Genomic DNA, 18,084 nt, shown 5'->3' on the forward strand with positions numbered 1-18,084 from the left:
CTGTTTTATGTGCCCTTTCTTTTTCTCGCACAATAAAATACTGGCTTTTGAAAGCTGGTCAGACTGTTGTACACTTGCCTGAAGTAACTTTACACAGACCCTCACTGAGAGATAAATAATAATTATATCAGGAAAAAGGGTTGGCAGGTTTATCTGGAGGAAATGTAATTTTACTTCATTAAAAATATTAACATAGCATTTGCCTCCCTGCCACAGACTTTTCCTGCTTTCCGTGTTTTTTTTTTTGTTTTTTTTTTTACTGTTATACGGTAGGGGGCGCTAATACGGATCTTCTGGAAGAGTACACAGTCTGGGTCATCGATACGATACCTATATGATGTCTGTGGTCTGGGTCAAAACAAGGAAAAGGAGCAGAAACAGGCGGTAAAAGTATTGGTTTGTGTACGCTGTAGTCTTTGAAAAACGTTTTGTTTTAATCTCTTTATTAAAAAAAGGCTGTTCTTGAGATATTCATACAACAAAATATTCAAGGGGCCATTACATTTTTTTTTTTTTGTGAAACATCAAAAACGCAGGCGGCAACTTAAAAAAATGCTGGTGGTTACAGATAAAAATAGCATTTTGAAAACTTTAACCTACTAGACGTGTTTTTTTTTAAATACCTAATTGTATGTATTTATAATAATTTAAGAATCCTCTTCATAGTAGAAATGATTCTAAATACATCCATGTATTTACACACTCACCCTGAAAAAAAAAATATGATCAATAAGTTATGACATTGTTTTTTCATTGCTTATCAAAACAAGTGTTCAACTTTTTAAAGTTAAACAAGATCCAACTATTTAAAAAAAAAAGATAATTAAATGTAATTAAGTTGAAATGACTTAAACTTCGAAGTTGATTGGATGTTAACGCTCATCTAATTACATTGAATATGTATTTCTAATTTTCAGTATGGGTGTGTGTAATTTGTACACTGTAACAGGCTTTATTTTACTAATAAAAAACTAGAAAAATCTCGAGAGCTCAGACGTAATCGCTGCACCAAGTTTTTCACAAACAAAACACGTGGTCCATTCCAATGGACGCAGGATCCGAAGGGGTTAACATCATTGAGCATCGCGTGACCAGACGATTAGCTCAGGAGCACATTCTTGCTTGACACACTGCATTATTGCCACTAGGAGTCAGTATAATGAAGAATTAGATGTGTACCTTTCCAACTGAGCACCTTCAAAGTCGCTAGGCCCAGCAATGTCCATGAAGTCCTGAAAGTACAGCTCAACTACCTATTTGAAAGTGGCAAAGATCAACATTTGCCAAAATATTCCATAAAAGTAAAATCACCAATAATATCTGGAATCATTTTCATCTAAACATTGTTTTAGATTAAATCATGCTAAACAGTTGCATAAAGTGCATTGAATTTCTGCAGTAATTAAAAAAAAAAAAAAAATCTTTTATCCCATTAATTAGTTGTCTTTACTGTAGCTTCCTTCAACAGTTTCTGATAGTTTTACTCGAGTGGCCCTTTATCCAGTAATCTGCGGAATACATAATACAAGTTCAGTGCACATATCATGAGTAACCTAACTTTCTTCATTGTCCTCGAACATTCTTAAACAAATAAAGAGGTTTAACGTTATATAAATACATAAAACATAATGGAAAGTCCAATCGAAATCCTTAATGATCCAAGCAGATTCCAGTAATGAATAATCTTGCTTATTACCTTGATGAAAACATTTCCCTAGTACTACAGAACGACAGAAGACATTTGAGTACAATATAATTCACTTTTAATTTGAGAAGCACAAACGTTGCCTGTCTGTCCGATCGGCCAATCATCCATAAACTTTTTTTTCTTTCTTGTTGCCTCTGCATAAAGAAAGTGTTAAATATTCTCACGCGTCTTCTCCCTAGACAATCAGGACAGCTACAGCCTGAACATCAAACACAGTAAAGAATCAAACAAGGTATGTACAAAATAAACTTTTTTTTGTTGTTGTTTTGTACAAACTATTACATGCTAAAGGATATACCAGACTCACCCAACCCTCATTCACCACATTGGAAATTCAAAGTATGAAAATAACTCACACGATACAATATTGGCTTTTGAAAGCTAGTCAAACCTTATGGTACATTTGCCTGATAAGTACACAGACCCCCACAGAGAGAGACATTAAACCATAATTAATGATATTAAGAATGAAAGGGGCGGCGGGTTTCTCAGCAGGAAATGGGACAGTCGTTGATGGTCCCCTTACAATTTGCCCCACAACCTCAAAAGAAGAGATTTCTCTGACACTATGAATGCTGTTATGCTCCAGTGAGATAAAAGGAATATATTAAGGATTTCTGGTTTACATGACATCCCTTAAACAAGATCAAATGGCTACAATAGCTAGATTCGTGTGACAACAGATACAGAGAAGCTACTTATAAAATTTGTAAGTAACTGGTGTCCACTATTAGACTTTATTACATTCGTATTAGTTAAAATAACAGGAAGGAGCTGCAAGCAGTGACTCACTGACAGGGAACTAACAGAAATCGTTCCTCGTTGTTACACAATGAAAAAAAAAAAAAAAACACGGGGCTGTGACCGACAGCAACCGAGGAGCCAACGAATGAAATTTTGCCAAATCCTCTCTCGTCAAGTACTCCAGCTAATGCTATGACTCCTCATAAATCAAAGTTATGGGATTTGATGATGGCTTAAGATTGTTGTATTAAACGAAGACAGAGTTCAGACCTGACCAATCAATGGAAGAGCTCTTTTCCATGGGGTTGGGACATAAAAGGAGGAACCATGTTAAAAGGGAAACAAGGCAGGAAGTTTCAGTTTATATTGGAGTGACTGCATGTTCTTTGGACTAATCTGGTCATGCACAGTACCGCCAAGTGCTTTAAAACTCACACTAACCCAAGCCCACATGAGAAGGGACTTTCCCCGATGCTTAAAGCAGTCGAGTCTCCAATATCAGCGGCCTTGTGCACGTTTATTCGGGTGCTGATTGTAGGGTTCCTGGAAATAGTGTCATGCAAAAGAGACCAATTAAGTGCTCTAATCAGACTTGGTGGCGTTTAAAAAGCGCATTAGAGCAACGTGGCAGTTTCATTTCCTGGCTGCGATGAAGGCACCTGCTATCTCCGTCACTTTTGACAGAAATGGGGCACATACGGACCATGGTATACAAGAGAACACAGGACAAAAAAATGAACCAGAAATTAGGATTTATGCAAGGAAAAGTTTCTGTTCAAAATAAAAAAAAGAGAACGTGGAAAGATTTTAAAATGAAGTGCTTTCACTGAGAGAACCAAGACAAGCATTGGCGTCTTCGTGCAAGTCTTTTGTAATCATTATTATTGGCTTTATTTTTGCGTTTTATCACTCCAGTATAAACTGCAAGGCCGAACAAGTAATTTTAGGTGGGATTTTGGAAAACTTCTGGAAGAGAAGCACACACAATGCAAGCTGAGCCCCTCAGTACGACAGCATGCTAAGGGGGAAGTGCTCTTCTGCGATATTACGATATACGTGTCGGAGCTGCTTATTTTGGTTTAGCACTTAAGCTAATCTCTTTTTCTTTTAATTGTATTTCTCTTCCTAAACATTCTTGTCCTCCAGTGACCCAAAAGAAAGACTAAATTAAAACAGGTCTCTCTCTCTCTCTCTCTATATATATATATATATATATATATATATCGCCATACAATTCACTAAAAACTGTGAAAGAATTTACTGATGTTTGAATATCAAACAACAGGGACTTTCATTTGTTTTGTTGGTTTTCTTTCCGTCTACGTTGCTGCTGTTCCAGGAGTTTCTGAAAGCTGGTGGGTGGGCAGAGTCTAGGCTTCATCGGTGAGTAGGTTTGGGTGGGTTGGTTTGTTGCTGCTTGGGGCAGTCATCGCCCAGAGGTGACGAAGGCCCTGCGTCGGACTCCGACTTGGAAGTCCTGCTGCCGGACACACGTCGAACAGTCCTACAGGGCCTCTCGCCAGCCGGACTGACATGAATTTCACACTCTTGTTGCGGGTCCACGTCCAGTGGGAAGGTCCGGAGTTCCCATGGCTGTACCGGCTGAGGAGCCCGTAGGGACAAACAGAGACAGACTAAGTAAATATCTGCACAAACAATTGACGACAACTGCACAAAAGGGCAAAAAAAATACCTTTATTGTAACTGACTTGAAGTGATGTACAACTGAGCATGTGTGAAATTGAACATACAATAAAGCCTCTAGTTTATATTGGAGCACTAGCCAAATTCAATAATGGACCCTTTTCACATTTCCGGGGTTCTCAGAAGTGCAAGTTGTCATAGTTGGGTAAACCTCAATAGTGGTGAATGGAAACTTTGACAAATATATATATTCTTTTGCGTTCATATTTGAAAACAAAACAAATAAACAAACACAATAACATTTCTATAACTTTAAAACTAAAAGAATCAGAAATGTTCATGTAGCCATAATAACTTTTTCATTTTTTTATTTAATACATAGATGGTATAGTGTAATCGATATGTTTAAAGTCCCCGTGAACCGGAAGTTGCAAACGATTTTTCTCCCGTGCTGTGACGTATTTCCAAGTGAAACGGAATATTGAACAGAGGGCAGGGTTTTACTCTAGCGCTCCTCCTCTCCATCTCTCGCTCATAGCAAACTAACGGTTTGAGGGGAGTGGTTAAGCGTTTCTCCACCCAAACTGTGAAACCTACGTCATCAACCGTTCCAGACCGGAAGTAACTTTTCAGATTTTGATTAAAGATTACCAAGGTAAAACATTTTTTTAATATATATTTAATTGTTAATTGTTCACCACAAGACTAGTAATATGCGCTAACAAAGTAAATAGGTTCAATTTTGATTTCACGGGGACTTTAATTAATTAAAACTAAATTGACATATTTAATAACTGATTATTTAAATAACCATGGGGGCCTACCATTTCCTCGCAGGTATCTGGGGTGGAGGAGCGCGTGTCCTCATTGGACAGCATCCGGTGGGAGTCTCTGGAGCCAGGCGTGTACAGGCTGGACAGCATCAGCATCTCCGGGCTGACGGGGCTGGAGGGAGACGCCACTGAGCTGTACTCGTGCAGCAGGTGGAAAGGCGCCGTGTCTGGAGATGAGGGCTGCGGCGTGGAGGGGTTGGTGCCGCAAAGCAAGGGGGTTGTCCGTCCGTCCACAGACTTGTACGACCTGTGGAAAAAAAAGACCGGTGCTGATTATCATGTAACGAACAGTGCGGCAGTGGTGAAATCAGTGTAATGTTTATTGCTTAAATAACTTCTCATTATAACATGTTGATGTAAGTTAACAGCCTGGTGTCATTATTCACTGCATTTATTATCTCTCGCATTTATTTAAAACTGACGGTTTTCATTTTTTGCACCTCATCTGCCATCATGAAAGTGCAAAACTCAACGCTCAGCCACAGTGGCAAAGTTGTTAACCAGGAGAAATCACACCTATCCCTTAAAAGGGCTGAGCAAAGCAGTGCAAGTGGTGTTCGCTCACCTGCTGCCTCTTCTCATTGCGACATTGCTGGCGGTCCAACTCCAGCGAGAGCGCTCCTGATCCTGATACGGAAGGTGAAGCTCAGAGAATGTTGCGTCAGAGAGATCCTCAACCTGAGAGAATGAGAGAAGATTATTAATATATACACCAGGTCACATAGTATTCAGGGCTTCAGGCTGTAAAAAAATGAAAGGTAGTCCTAAAATGAAACATTTTAGGAGATAAACGACAAATTACAGAATTGCTTAATAGAGAAGGTTGTTTAGAAGCACTTCAGTTCATTGAATGCAAATATTTAAATGTTTATTTTACTATTATAAATGTATTACAACAAAACATTTCAAATCTGAATTCTGCTCAGGTCTGACTCAGAACGAATGATTTTATTTTATATCAGTAATCAGACACTGTGTTGCAGTTTCCCCTTCAGGTAAGCACTTATTACTAAATAAGTCCTTAAGTGAGGTAACTTCATTAAAAAAAAAAATAAAAAAAAAAGCATTCTACTTGTATTAAGTCCAGGACAATCTAAAAAAATATGTTTAATTGTTAGGGGAATCTTACAAAACATGCATATAGTTGGGTCAAATTCAAATTGGTTTCTAATGTCCAAATATATTGCTGTTTAAATATATATATATTTGGATGAGTCAATCCAAATTGATATTAGGCTTTAATTTCCACTGAGATATAGAATTAAATTGTTTTTGGTTTAAAATAATCAAATTTATATTTAAGATCTCCAAATGTGGTTTAATAAGAATACCGAAGGATGTGATCTTTTAGGTTTGCTCTCATACAAGTTAGTAGTAAATTGTGGGTTAAAGACCGTAGAATAAGGCTAGATTGGTTTTATTTGCCTTTATCTTGACAGCATATTGAAGTGAGAGCTTCAATTGTCGGGCTTCAATATACAAACTTTGCACTGGCGAAGTCGTAAGCCCTGAGGATGTACTGCCAGAAAATAATTGAAGCAGATGCTTGACTCAGAGTCATATATTATGCTTCCATAGTCAAGACGGGATTAGTGTTCTGTAGAGTCTCAAAAGAACAATGTGATCTGCCCCCCATTTTGTTTTTGCCAATACTTTTATTATATTCATAGCTTGGTTTTTAGCGATTTCAAATGAGGAAAAAGTCATTTGGTTTTCAAATAGAAGACCTAAGTAATTCAATTCCTTAACAATAAATGGTTCTCTATTACTTTAGTTAGAATATATATTGAAACTGCATAACGAAACACAATTTTTCCTGACTGTCTAGATTTTAAATTAGTGTTGCACATTCATTGTAACATCTGCAGCCATTTAGTTGAAAAAACCAATTGAGCTGCCTGTCAAGAAAGCATTTTAGTGAAACAAACCTATAATACCCTAATAATAATAATAATAATAAATTATTACTATTATTACTACATTTTTAAATTTTAATTGTATTAAATATTACTATTAATAATTACTATTATTATTATATTATTTATTATTATTATAATACCCTAAATGTCTAGGTAGGCGGCTTACGGTCTTGACAGCCTAAAATAACTGCTGGGTGACCAACAGCATGGCCGTACCTCCACTACGTCGTCCTCTTCAGCTATTGGTTTTGCAAAAACATCCACTTCTCGCCAACTACAATTTAAAAAGCAAAAGGCAAATTAATCAACAATTAACTCTTTGAAGATTCATGTGGCTAATAAACAGGTCGGGAAACTCAGTTTGTGTCTCTGACCTTGGGGTAAGGATCTCTTTATACTGTAGTTTCTCCACTCGGGTGGTGGCGGCCACAGACATGGGGATGACGATGTTATTGATGTCAAAAGGGCTCTCTCCTCTCCGTCTTCGAATAGTCTGTAAGAGTCACACACATGCATAAGTAACTCGGTTCTCATGTGTTCACACAATCAGAGATGGAAAGCTTTCAAGAGCATCTTACAGAGGCGCTGCTGTTGAAGTGGAGGGGTGTGGAGGTCTCGGAGATCGATGGCTGTCTCATCAGGGGACTGTGGGTGGGTGTGTTGAAAGCGGACAGAGATGGGCATGGACTCCCCATATCCATATATAACTTCGTAGCATCTATAGAAAATTAAAGTGTGTTAAAGGACTGAACTCAATGTTGATTAAAATAGAGACGAAAGCAAACAAGACTGCCATGAATGAATGAGAGGGAAAATGTAATGAAGAACGTACTTTCTGTGCGGTCCAGCGAGGGTTCACGAGGTCTCTTGCGGCTGTGGCTCCTGTCAAAAGAACTGCTCTGCCGGAAATGCTGGCGAGAGTCAAGTTTACTGGCACTCATCGGGATGTCTAACTGCTGCCGGGACACCTTCTCGGAGCGGACCTTATGATGCGACAAACCTGAGAGAAAGCAAACAGGAAGAGAAAATTAGACAAAAACAGTCAAGTATGAAAGGAAGAGAATGAAATAAGGGGTACATTTTATTACTTATCAAATTAATTTGTTAATAATTTAACAAGAAAAGCAATAAAAAGGTGTAAAAATTGTATAATTTATTTTTAATAATTTTCATTTTTACACATATATACATTACATTTGTTTTTCTAACTTTTTAATCTGTATCTGTATTTTCGGGTTATTTTACATATTTTATGTGTGAGATACACTGTTTTTGTTCAGCACTATTATTTACATATTTATTTCCCACCCCATTATATTACTACATTAATCTATAATATGCATTTTCTTTCCACATTCCCTTTTCAGTTACTCAACATATTTTGTCTTTGCTTATATCTTTTTTGGTGTTGATTGGCTTTTTTTACACTTAACTTCTCATTTAATCTGTACTGTTAATTTACATTTTCAAAATGTCTTATTTATAATCTTTAATGTTATCCTTTCTTTGTCAGTATGTGTCATCTTTGTTTTATGTAACTAATGTAAATAATTGTCATGTCAAAATCTCAAACAATAAATTGCATTAAATGATACACAATAACCAATAATAGTAATTTCTTTATATTACATGTGACCCATTCAACTATACGCTACAGATCACTAAATCTTCAATAATTCATACCCATAATATGGGAAGGTGTGTGTGTGTGTGTGTGTGTGTGTAAGCAACCGTGGCTGGAGTTGTATGATGCCAGACATTACTGCTGAGTCACTGCAGAGAGCAGCTAATGATGACCAGACACTCACAGGTCACGTTAACTGCCCAATAGGGGCTGTCAAGTTTAGACCAAATTTAGACTCTCCTAAAGGTGTAAGAATTTGCCTCCATTGGAGAAAACTCGGCTCTTGACATTTCAGACACTGAGGATGCAGGGAATTTTCTCTCATAATTTAGCAGACCGTCAGAGCAGTGGCCTAGGCGTCCTAGAGCCTTGGTTCATGTGCAGCCACCTGCATTTCCTATATCATTTGTATTTTCATGTTCATGAAAGTGGAGAAAATGTCTTTTAAGGCTAATAAATAAGATATTTCAGTATTTTTTTTTTCTTCACACTTACGGACTGTGGAGGAGAGCAGAGAGTTGGCGAGCCTGTGTTTGTCTTTGGAGGAAGGGTCTGAGATGCGGCTACCCAAACACAACTTGTGCTTGAGCGAGATCTTCTTGATGGGCTTGATCTTCTCCAGAGGACGATTCTGCCAGTGTCCCTTCAGCACACGCTGCATATGGAGATTCATCATCACATCTGTGAAAAGAAAAAAAATCAGCATTTTTGCATTGATTTTGGTTTTGCATAGTCAGAGACCTCAATCTTAGACCTAAGTGTAATAACTTTCTACACCCCTGAAAGTCCTGGTCGACCTCAAGCCCTCTAATTTTCAATTCTTGCATCATTTTTTTTTTATTGAATATCCTGTTTTACTTTAAATACATCAGATTGATAAAATGGGTTGTGACAGATTCATGCTGACTTTTCTTCTTTTAAACATTGAAGCCAAATGTATGGACCAGAAATTAAAATTTTGGGAAAAAGAGGGTGGATTGGTACCAGGAAAGGCTATGAGTCAGACACAAACTTGTGCCGATTGTGTTACACGCACATATACATTTGCATTTATCCATCACGCACTCAAATGGATTTTTCCAGATTTTCAAGTCAGGAATACGTTTTATCATTAGGCAAATTTACTTATATAGAACATTTCTTAAACAGTGGTAATTCAAATTACTTTACATAAAAATGATTTAGAAAATGAAATAAATGACTTTTAAAAAATGATTAAAAAAAATAAAGATATAAAGAAAAGTTAAATAGAAAAAGGTATAAATGAAAACGAAAATGAGAGACAAAGGACAAACGTGCATTGCAACCTGGAGTTGCTAACTATTTGTCATAGCTCATTCAGAAGCCTTTTCATCCTTTGGCTACTGTAATAATGTGAATAGTGACTGACTTAATGGTCTGTAAACATCTAAATCAGTGACACAAAGTGTACCACTCATGTGTGTAATTCTCCAGAAGCGCGAATTAGAGCTTGCTTCTAGAATTCATCATACTTTGGTTCCTCTTTCTATTTCCCTCCATCTACTCGGGTTTCACCAGTGGTGTCACCTGCCGCCTCTACGCCCATTATTCATTTGCACAATAGACGCCAGATTAGAGAGGACAGCAGCCTCGTATTAATGAGGGAAAATACGTCCGTCTCAGTTAGTCTGATAAAGCTAGCCACTACTGGCACAGTTAAACAGAGTCAGGTTGCACTGCTCTTTAAAATGGTTATCCCCGCTAAGGTCAGGCAGATGAATACATGATCAGCTAATCTGACCAGCACAGGGAAGGATTGCTGATCTAAGATCAGCTCTTCAAATCAAAATGTTACTGAATTCTCAGACACGAAAAACAACAATGACCTGCTCCAAACCCAGAGCAGCCTGCAGGTTATTTTAAGAAGTGTCCAGAATAATTAACACTTTAATTAACACCAAATTATTATGCAGTAAAAAGAAAATACTTATTAAAATTCATCCTTGAGGCAAAAAGGAAACGATAGGTGGAGGATAGATAGAGAGCTACGCTAGTCATGTGCGATGCAGTCACTGTTTTTGTCCGTGTCTACGTACATGCTTGCATTTTGGAAAGAATGAAAGAAACAAAGAGCCAAGGTACACGTCCTCACCATCAGGAAAGGAGAGGATGGGGTGAATGCAGGGGTCGAACTGTGCCAGTCTGTCCAGTAGGGGGAGCTGATGCTGGGTGTCTGCAGGAGGGAGAGCACATCCGCTGCACATAACACACTGAGTGTTCAGCTCACAGCCACAGCGAGGAGCCACTGACCTCTGAGCGTGACAGAGAAAACAACAAGGAGAAAAGTTAGTGTACGTGTATGAATAGTAATTATGGCAACCAGTCCGTAAAAACACAAACAAAACCCAACTTGAAAAAAAAAACAAAAAAAAAACATTAGCCTTGAATTCACATATGATATTCAGAATTCAGTAAATTATATCATAGAACTGTAATCAATTCTTAATGTATACTATGCTTCAAAAAAAATTCTAATTCACATATTAAATTGACCAACTGTGACAGTAAACACATTAATAATATTACAAATGTTTTCCATTTGAAATTTTGAAATGGAGAGTAGAGTAGTTGACCAAATTTTCTGAAGAGAAATGATTGCTTTATGATAAAAACATTGAATTTAGGCTTAATGACAAGAATTTTTTAAATTTCGGGGTGAACTAAACCTTTAAGAACTACCAACTAACAAAAATGCTTACTAAAACTTTGCAATTAATATAAATGACCTTTGAGGGATGACAATGATGATCAATTTTAGGAACTGATTTAGGACATCAAAGAATAAGGCAAGACTAAACTGTTTGTTGTCTGTTTTGTTAAACTGGTAGATTTAAGACATTAAGGACCCGTGAACACTACACTTTTTTGTGTCTTGCAGTAATCCCAGCTCCAACCTTGATAGGATCAAATGTGAATTTCATGAGTTTTGCAAAAAAAAAAGAGCCTTTATATCAAAGCACCTATAGGGCATTTCAGAATGTTTGTAAACAATAGGCACCGCGATACTTCCGGGTGGCAGAACGCGAGCGGCTTCCATTGACTAACTGAAGAGATCCAGCCGGCAACTGAACAGTTACACAGTTAAAATCATTGTTGTTGATCAAAGTTGAATCTATGGCGAAAATATGTTGTGTTTGGGGTTGCGCCACCAGATGATATACAGCAAAAGGTGTAGGTTTTTTTTATCGATTTCCTTCAGAAAAAAGTAAATCTATCCAGCAGAACCTGTGGGTGAGGAGGTTAAAGCGAGTGGACGTCGTCAAAAGTGCATGTCGTCTTCTAATTATGAGCCTGAGCCCGATTTAAACCCAACCATTTTAATACGTGGGTCGTTATATAACTGACGTTCTCAACTAACTTAGTTATTTCTATTACTTTCTATGTTACTTTCTTTTGAGCGGTGAGTAAATGCTTCTTCATCGTAAATGCTTCTGTTTGGCCAATGCGTTTAATAAATCAACACATATGTCTGTGATTGGCTACATCGCTCATCGCTGCAGTCACGTTATAAAATGAAACTCTGCCATGTAAGTCATGTCTATTTTGTTTTAGTTGTTCTTGTTGCTTTTCTGCAACAGATGAATACAAATGTATTCGTTTTTATTTGTTTTATTCATAGATATTTCTAGTTTGCGGGAGTCCCGCGAATCGTTTTATTCTCCTCCAATCCGCACACACAGAGTACATTACCGCCCGCACTCGGCCATAAGATCTAGTCCCGCGCCGCGGTCTAGTGCGTTGGGAGTGCACGTCTCTAGATCAAAGAATCTAAGCTTTAATAATCATGTTAACTATGTCTGAATTTCCACCACGTCTGTTCTTGAATCAACTGTTGAAATGTAGATTAGGCTTCTGCCGGCGGTGTGTCTCCCTCCATGCAATTTACTAGTGTTGCCATAGGGACGCTTCGGCTTTTGCCACCCGGAAGAACGTCTTTTATTGTTGTGACGTCATGGTGAATTGTCGTATAGACTGTCATCAATTATACTTTTTATTCTTATCTTAAATACAGTCTTTCAAGTGCCTTCCACTGTGATTTTGCTTTTGTTAATGAAATCTCAGAAGCATCATGGCCAAAATTTAGTTCTGCCAGGGATCAGCCTTTGCCTTTGTTTCCATTTACAGGAGTCAACCTGATGCTCTCATCCAAATCTCTACCTCAGATGACCACACATGGATCCTGAGCCGCTCACACAGTTTTTGCATGTGGCAGGTTCTCTAGCACTCATGTGCTCGTATCATTAACCCAGAGCACAGCACTGGGTAGAAAGGGTTGCTATTGGCAACTGTGCCCGGTTTTTCCGAGCCTATTCAAACAAGAGTGTTTCACATTAGAGCAGGACAGTTTGTACAGGGACAATAATCTCTGCAATCACACAGAAAACACCCGGAATTACAAAACTGATCTTCTTTCTTGGTTGTAATGAAATACAAATTAGTATTTCACGATTCTTTTTCAACATTTCTACTACGGCTGTCACGATGTTAGATTTTTCACACCATGGTTGTTGTGGCCAAAAGATTTCACGATATCAATATATTGCGATATCTATAGAATCTATAAGGGGGGTTAATTAGATTAATCAGGTCAAATTAATTACTAGGCCTACTTTGTTCATAGTTTTTCTTTTTTACACAACAAACATATGCATATGCATTACTTCTTGCATACTCAATATCTGCCACATTTTTGTGAAGACAGACGAGCAAAAAAAATCAAGTGCAAATACATATAAGATGAGTAAAGAAATTGGATATGATCACAAAAACCCTCTGTTAACAGATTGTCATGTTTCCCATTCCAGGACTAGTAGCTAAAATAATCGAACAGAGTAATCCACAGAGTGATGGACACGGAGATGGGTAAAAAAAGTTGGTGGCTACACAATCTGCGGATTGGGTTTAAGGGGGTCGCACACCAGACATAAAAGCGCCACCACGCGTGTCGGACAACTGGAGGTCTCGCACACTGGACCTCTAAATGGGGTAGCGTTTATCTAGAGTGCTTGTTACAACGTTAGGATTGGACTGTACATCAGTTAGCAGGTAGTTTATAACTGGCAGTGTGAGTGAATTTGGCTGTTAGTACATTGATGACACTGGCAGCATTTTTCATAACATTTCAAGAGCGCAGTCTCTGAATGACATCCAAGCGCTGTTATTTGTAATGGAGCTGAGTTCGACTGGGGTTGCGCTTATTGTTTTAGCACATGCCTGCGCGTTCTCGCTCACAGTGGGCCTGTGTTATGGGAGGAATCGAGTTTTAAAAGCTGTTCAGAAAGCAAACAGATCTATAAATGCAGTGCTAAGACTTTGAAGCTGTCTTATAAATGCAGCAAAATGCAAGTGTGAATAGGGCAGATATTGGCCCATCTTTCAGACGACAACAGGGAATGTTAACACCATGTCATAGCCAGGTGTGAGGCGATCAATAAAAAAAAATTATGGTTTCTATATAAATCCAAGTTTCTATCCTAACCAGCCAAACTAGTTTTCAAACTACATCCTCTTGGCTTCTACTTCACATAGAAAAACCCCTGAACCAAAACCCTGATCCTATATTTAACTAATACATATACAAACACAATAAACGACAATAGTGTCAGTTCTGGAGCAGCACTTTAATCTCTGTAACACTGCAGTTTCCTCGGTCTAAGTCACCTCTATTTAATCTGTAACCTTTGCAAGAAGCCCGCAGGGACCTTAAGGAGCTCAGTGCATCTTCAGTACAACACATCCACAGGTTACACTGAAAGAGCTTTTTTTTTCTGTCTCGCACATCTCACATCGCTTTCAAGGCCCATTCACACCAAGTGACCTTATTCACCAAGAATGACACATTTTACAGCAAAGATCTGTTTTTAGTCAGACTATAGGAGGTTAAAATAAGTAAAAAGCCCATCATTAGTGAATATTTTAGTGAAACTATAATAGTTATGCGCCAACGATTCATATCAGACTCAAGTGTGAACAGCCCTTTTTGCTCAAAACTACACTAGCCACTGGATCTTGAGAAGATGCACATGATGTCTCCTTACCTTACGACTGAGACTGGTGAGCGAACCGGGCCGGAGGACCCTGCGTTTCCTGCATGAGAGCAGTGGCCGCGTGCGGGACGCCACACATGTGTTGTCAAGCACAGAGGAAGCCAGAGGGCCCAGCTCCAACTTCTGCTGAGACTCAGAGCAGCTCTGCTCATATGGGCTTGAGGTGACAGGGGAACCGGGTCGTAAGCTGGATGAAGAGAGGAAATAAGCATGAATGAACATGACGGTAACTTTCTTTTTGGGGTAAACTTTTTAATGAAGAGGAAAAAAAATAATTAATGCACCTTTAATTATCTATCATACCTGTTGATAACACCATTGACCTGTCTCGTGGTTCCACAGCTTTTCCTCAAGCCACTTTCTGTGACAATACCATTGGATGATACAGACACTTCCACTCCAACAGTATCATGCTCCTAAAAACAAAAAATAACAAAAACAAATGTGATGCTGGAAAGGACATCCCACAAATTCCCCCCATGAGTTGGTCTGGATGAGTTGAATAGTATCTTGCTCCATTTCTTCACTACTCTGATTGAATGAAAAGGTCAGCAACGCTTTGCACACAACAGACAAAGAGGCCGAGTGTTTGCAGCCCCTATTCTCAATCCTCTAGCTCAACAATCCCAGCATTCTCCTAGGCTGTGCGTAGGCCCATATCATGGGCATCTTATCTGTTTGTATGAGAATAAACATACTAATGGGTCTTGGACTGTTTTATGGATTGATAAATGAGTACTGTAATCTAAAAATAACAGTAAATAAATGCATTGGTCTTGAATAATAGTTTAAACTAAGTTCAGGACTAGACTGGCTCTGTTGGTAGTTTATTTAATATGGTCATGTGTCTGTGTCCCCTGGCCTTACCCGTGTGACAGGGCAGGTAATGTTCTCTGTCCTTGAGTCACTGCTGTCCTCTGGTGCCGACTCACACACTGAGCTCACCCCAAGTACAACAGAGCCCTAGAAAACAAACAACCACACACGCAAATTATAGACCAAAACTGGGAGATATTGCTTTTCCTCCCGTCAAAATCCTTTAGATTTGCTCAGTCTCAAAGCACACAGCAGATCAAATATTTATCTGTAGTAACTCACAAAAGATTGGTAATGTGATGGTACCATTAATGTCATGCACTTCATTTAATTTAAATAAAAAACCTTTTGAAATCTGCATTATCTAATCAGGTTCATTTGACCTAAAACGGCAATTTGCTAAATATTAGTCCAGTTTGATTTCTATTTCATTTTTCTATACATTTCAGAAGTTTCACATTAAATCAGAACGACTTTTAAATGCAACCAATCACATGTCAGATAAAAGACTTGATGATATTCTTCAAATTATCTTGAATCACCAACAACGATCCCACACCTCCGCTGGGTTAAACTTAAACTACACGAGTGATTCTGGGATAAACAGAATGATGTGAACTTACAGGATTCAAAATGAGAATGTACATGTTTTGTCTATCTGTGCACACCTTGCTGGAGCGTATTTGTCTGTAAATGTCGGTCTGTTGACGTATCCGGTACTCCAGGTCTGAGACTTGGGCCTGTAGCCAATTCCAGTGACTGATGATAGCGGCTCTGTCCACAGCATAACGGCCTTCTGCTCTCCTACATCTGGAAAACACAGAGAAACAAACTAGTTACAATTTAGGACAAGAGTTTAACAAACATTTTTCATTCATGTTTTAGGCACTATCTGTCAGTAAATAGCATTCACACTGTTTTTAGCTAAATGCACAACTGCATCCCATTGACTTTGCTACTAAGATTCCAAATAAGATGAGCTAATTTGGCTAATTGGGTGGAGTCATTTACAGATTCTTGTCCTCACAATTTCCAATCCATTTTTCACTGCTAATACAGTCAATTAAACAATTAAAAAAAGTAGTAAAAAAGTAAGGTGTAATAAAAAACATCAAGTGACCTTTGTCTGATAGTTATCGCCTCTCCACAGCACATGGTGACATGAAAGTGAGAAAATAAAACCGAGGAACAAAATCTGACAGGAAGTTAACCAAGAACATCAGTTCAATCCAAAACTTCCTCTAACTGTTTGTATGTATGTGCGTGAGAGAATTTCGCAAGCCATTTGTCACAGACAATTCAAATTCACTTTGTTTGTTCCCATTAAACCGTAATTTAGTATAAACAATACAAATAAATAAATAACATAGGGTCAAGCACCATTTTGAAAATGTACCACTACAATCTTGCATAACCTCTGGTCTCTAAGCTCATGCAGTGAGGCAAAATAAACAGAGTAAAGCCAGTGCATATACCAAAATAAAACGATTGCAAAACATGGGGAGAAATAAAGAGCACCTTTTCATCTGAAGCACAATAACATGAATCAAGATTTCCCTGAATCAGAGAGAGAGAAAGAGAGATGGAGAGAGACTTGAGAGATAAAAGTGAAGGAAAAAGAAAAAGCCACAGCGGAGAATGATGAAAAGAGAAACACATTTTTTTGCTGAAACAAAGACAGAAACGGGCACACATCACTACTTTTTGTGTTTTCTTTAAACAGTCCAATAAGAAAGCTCTTTACAGGCTGGAATTACACTCAGCTCTGCTTCCAATAAGCCTGACAACAACAAAAAAACAACACTAGCGGATATCAAATCAATTAACTCAACCAACAACTACCCTTAGGATTTTTTTGTGTTTTTATCCTTCACTCTCAGATGTACACAGGGCCAACTTTTTAAGGTAGTGTTACAATCGATCACAAGTTTGCACTTCTTTTTCAATGGGAGAAAGGCAAAGGGTTATCAATGCTCATCAAGCTCATTTACAACAATCCAGGCACTTCAAGCACGACTGCTAGCACACACACACACACACACACCGGGCAGGACAAAAACATTTGTTTGTGTCCACCGCATGTCATTATTAAGCAACCATGTGTGACATTACTGACAACCAATCAAATTACATTTTCTTTTTATGTAGTCAAAGAACCACACTGCAGCAAGGCACTAGTTGGACAAGTAACACGCAGAGTGTTAGTGAATGTTTTGAATGCTTGTTTTGTCAGTCAGGCAGTGCATGGGTCCTGACTTGAGCCATCACTACCAACACCTAAAGAAAGACCTTAATTTACTAAGCATTATTTTAATTAGCATGACTTGTTCTTATAGTATTAGTACTTTTGAAAATTACAATGTCCAACTGTATATTAGAGGCTGGAAAGATAACCGGCCCAGATAAAAGCCCACAATCTGTGATCGTGAGGAGATCAGCCAATCAGTCCAAGCTTAAAAAAAAAAGAAGGAAAAAAAAGAATTCATGCTATTTTATTAATGAACCATGAATGAACTATACAACAGTTATTACAACAATAATATATTAATGTTATAAAATGACCAGAACACCACACAGGGATATTCAAATATAAATAAACAATGTGGCAATGTGGAAATAAATCATAATCTATTCCAAAGAGGCAGACAAAGACAAGTATGAGGCTCCTGTAAACATGCCATGACTCCCTGGAACAAACTGAACAAACACCGTGACCAGTCATCGTCTT

The 18,084-nt window shown here is 38.1% G+C and overlaps 1 protein-coding gene across 3 annotated transcripts in view; it reads right to left on the minus strand.

Moving 5' to 3' along the window:
- Window positions 1-1,746: 1,746 nt before the first annotated feature.
- kansl1b (KAT8 regulatory NSL complex subunit 1b) overlaps window positions 1,747-18,084 on the minus strand; it is a 59,288-nt gene continuing 42,950 nt past the window's right edge. For 2 of the 3 annotated variants that reach the window (XM_089128405.1, XM_089128404.1), the window contains exons 3-15: window positions 16,025-16,166; window positions 15,408-15,503; window positions 14,844-14,956; window positions 14,532-14,727; window positions 10,586-10,745; window positions 8,968-9,153; window positions 7,681-7,848; window positions 7,427-7,566; window positions 7,223-7,341; window positions 7,065-7,122; window positions 5,495-5,607; window positions 4,920-5,176; window positions 1,747-4,062 (exon numbers count right to left, since the gene is read on the minus strand). In XM_089128405.1, the coding sequence (XP_088984531.1) occupies window positions 3,830-4,062; window positions 4,920-5,176; window positions 5,495-5,607; window positions 7,065-7,122; window positions 7,223-7,341; window positions 7,427-7,566; window positions 7,681-7,848; window positions 8,968-9,153; window positions 10,586-10,745; window positions 14,532-14,727; window positions 14,844-14,956; window positions 15,408-15,503; window positions 16,025-16,166 (1,981 nt within the window). In that variant the 3' untranslated portion in view covers window positions 1,747-3,829. The remainder of the gene's footprint in view (window positions 4,063-4,919; window positions 5,177-5,494; window positions 5,608-7,064; window positions 7,123-7,222; window positions 7,342-7,426; window positions 7,567-7,680; window positions 7,849-8,967; window positions 9,154-10,585; window positions 10,746-14,531; window positions 14,728-14,843; window positions 14,957-15,407; window positions 15,504-16,024; window positions 16,167-18,084) is intronic. The other variant, XM_039686268.2, reaches the window with a different exon arrangement.

This window comes from Pimephales promelas, chromosome 3 (genome assembly GCF_988280905.1).
Source record: "Pimephales promelas chromosome 3, fPimPro1.hap1.1, whole genome shotgun sequence".
In the NCBI taxonomy this organism is placed as follows: domain Eukaryota; kingdom Metazoa; phylum Chordata; class Actinopteri; order Cypriniformes; family Leuciscidae; genus Pimephales; species Pimephales promelas.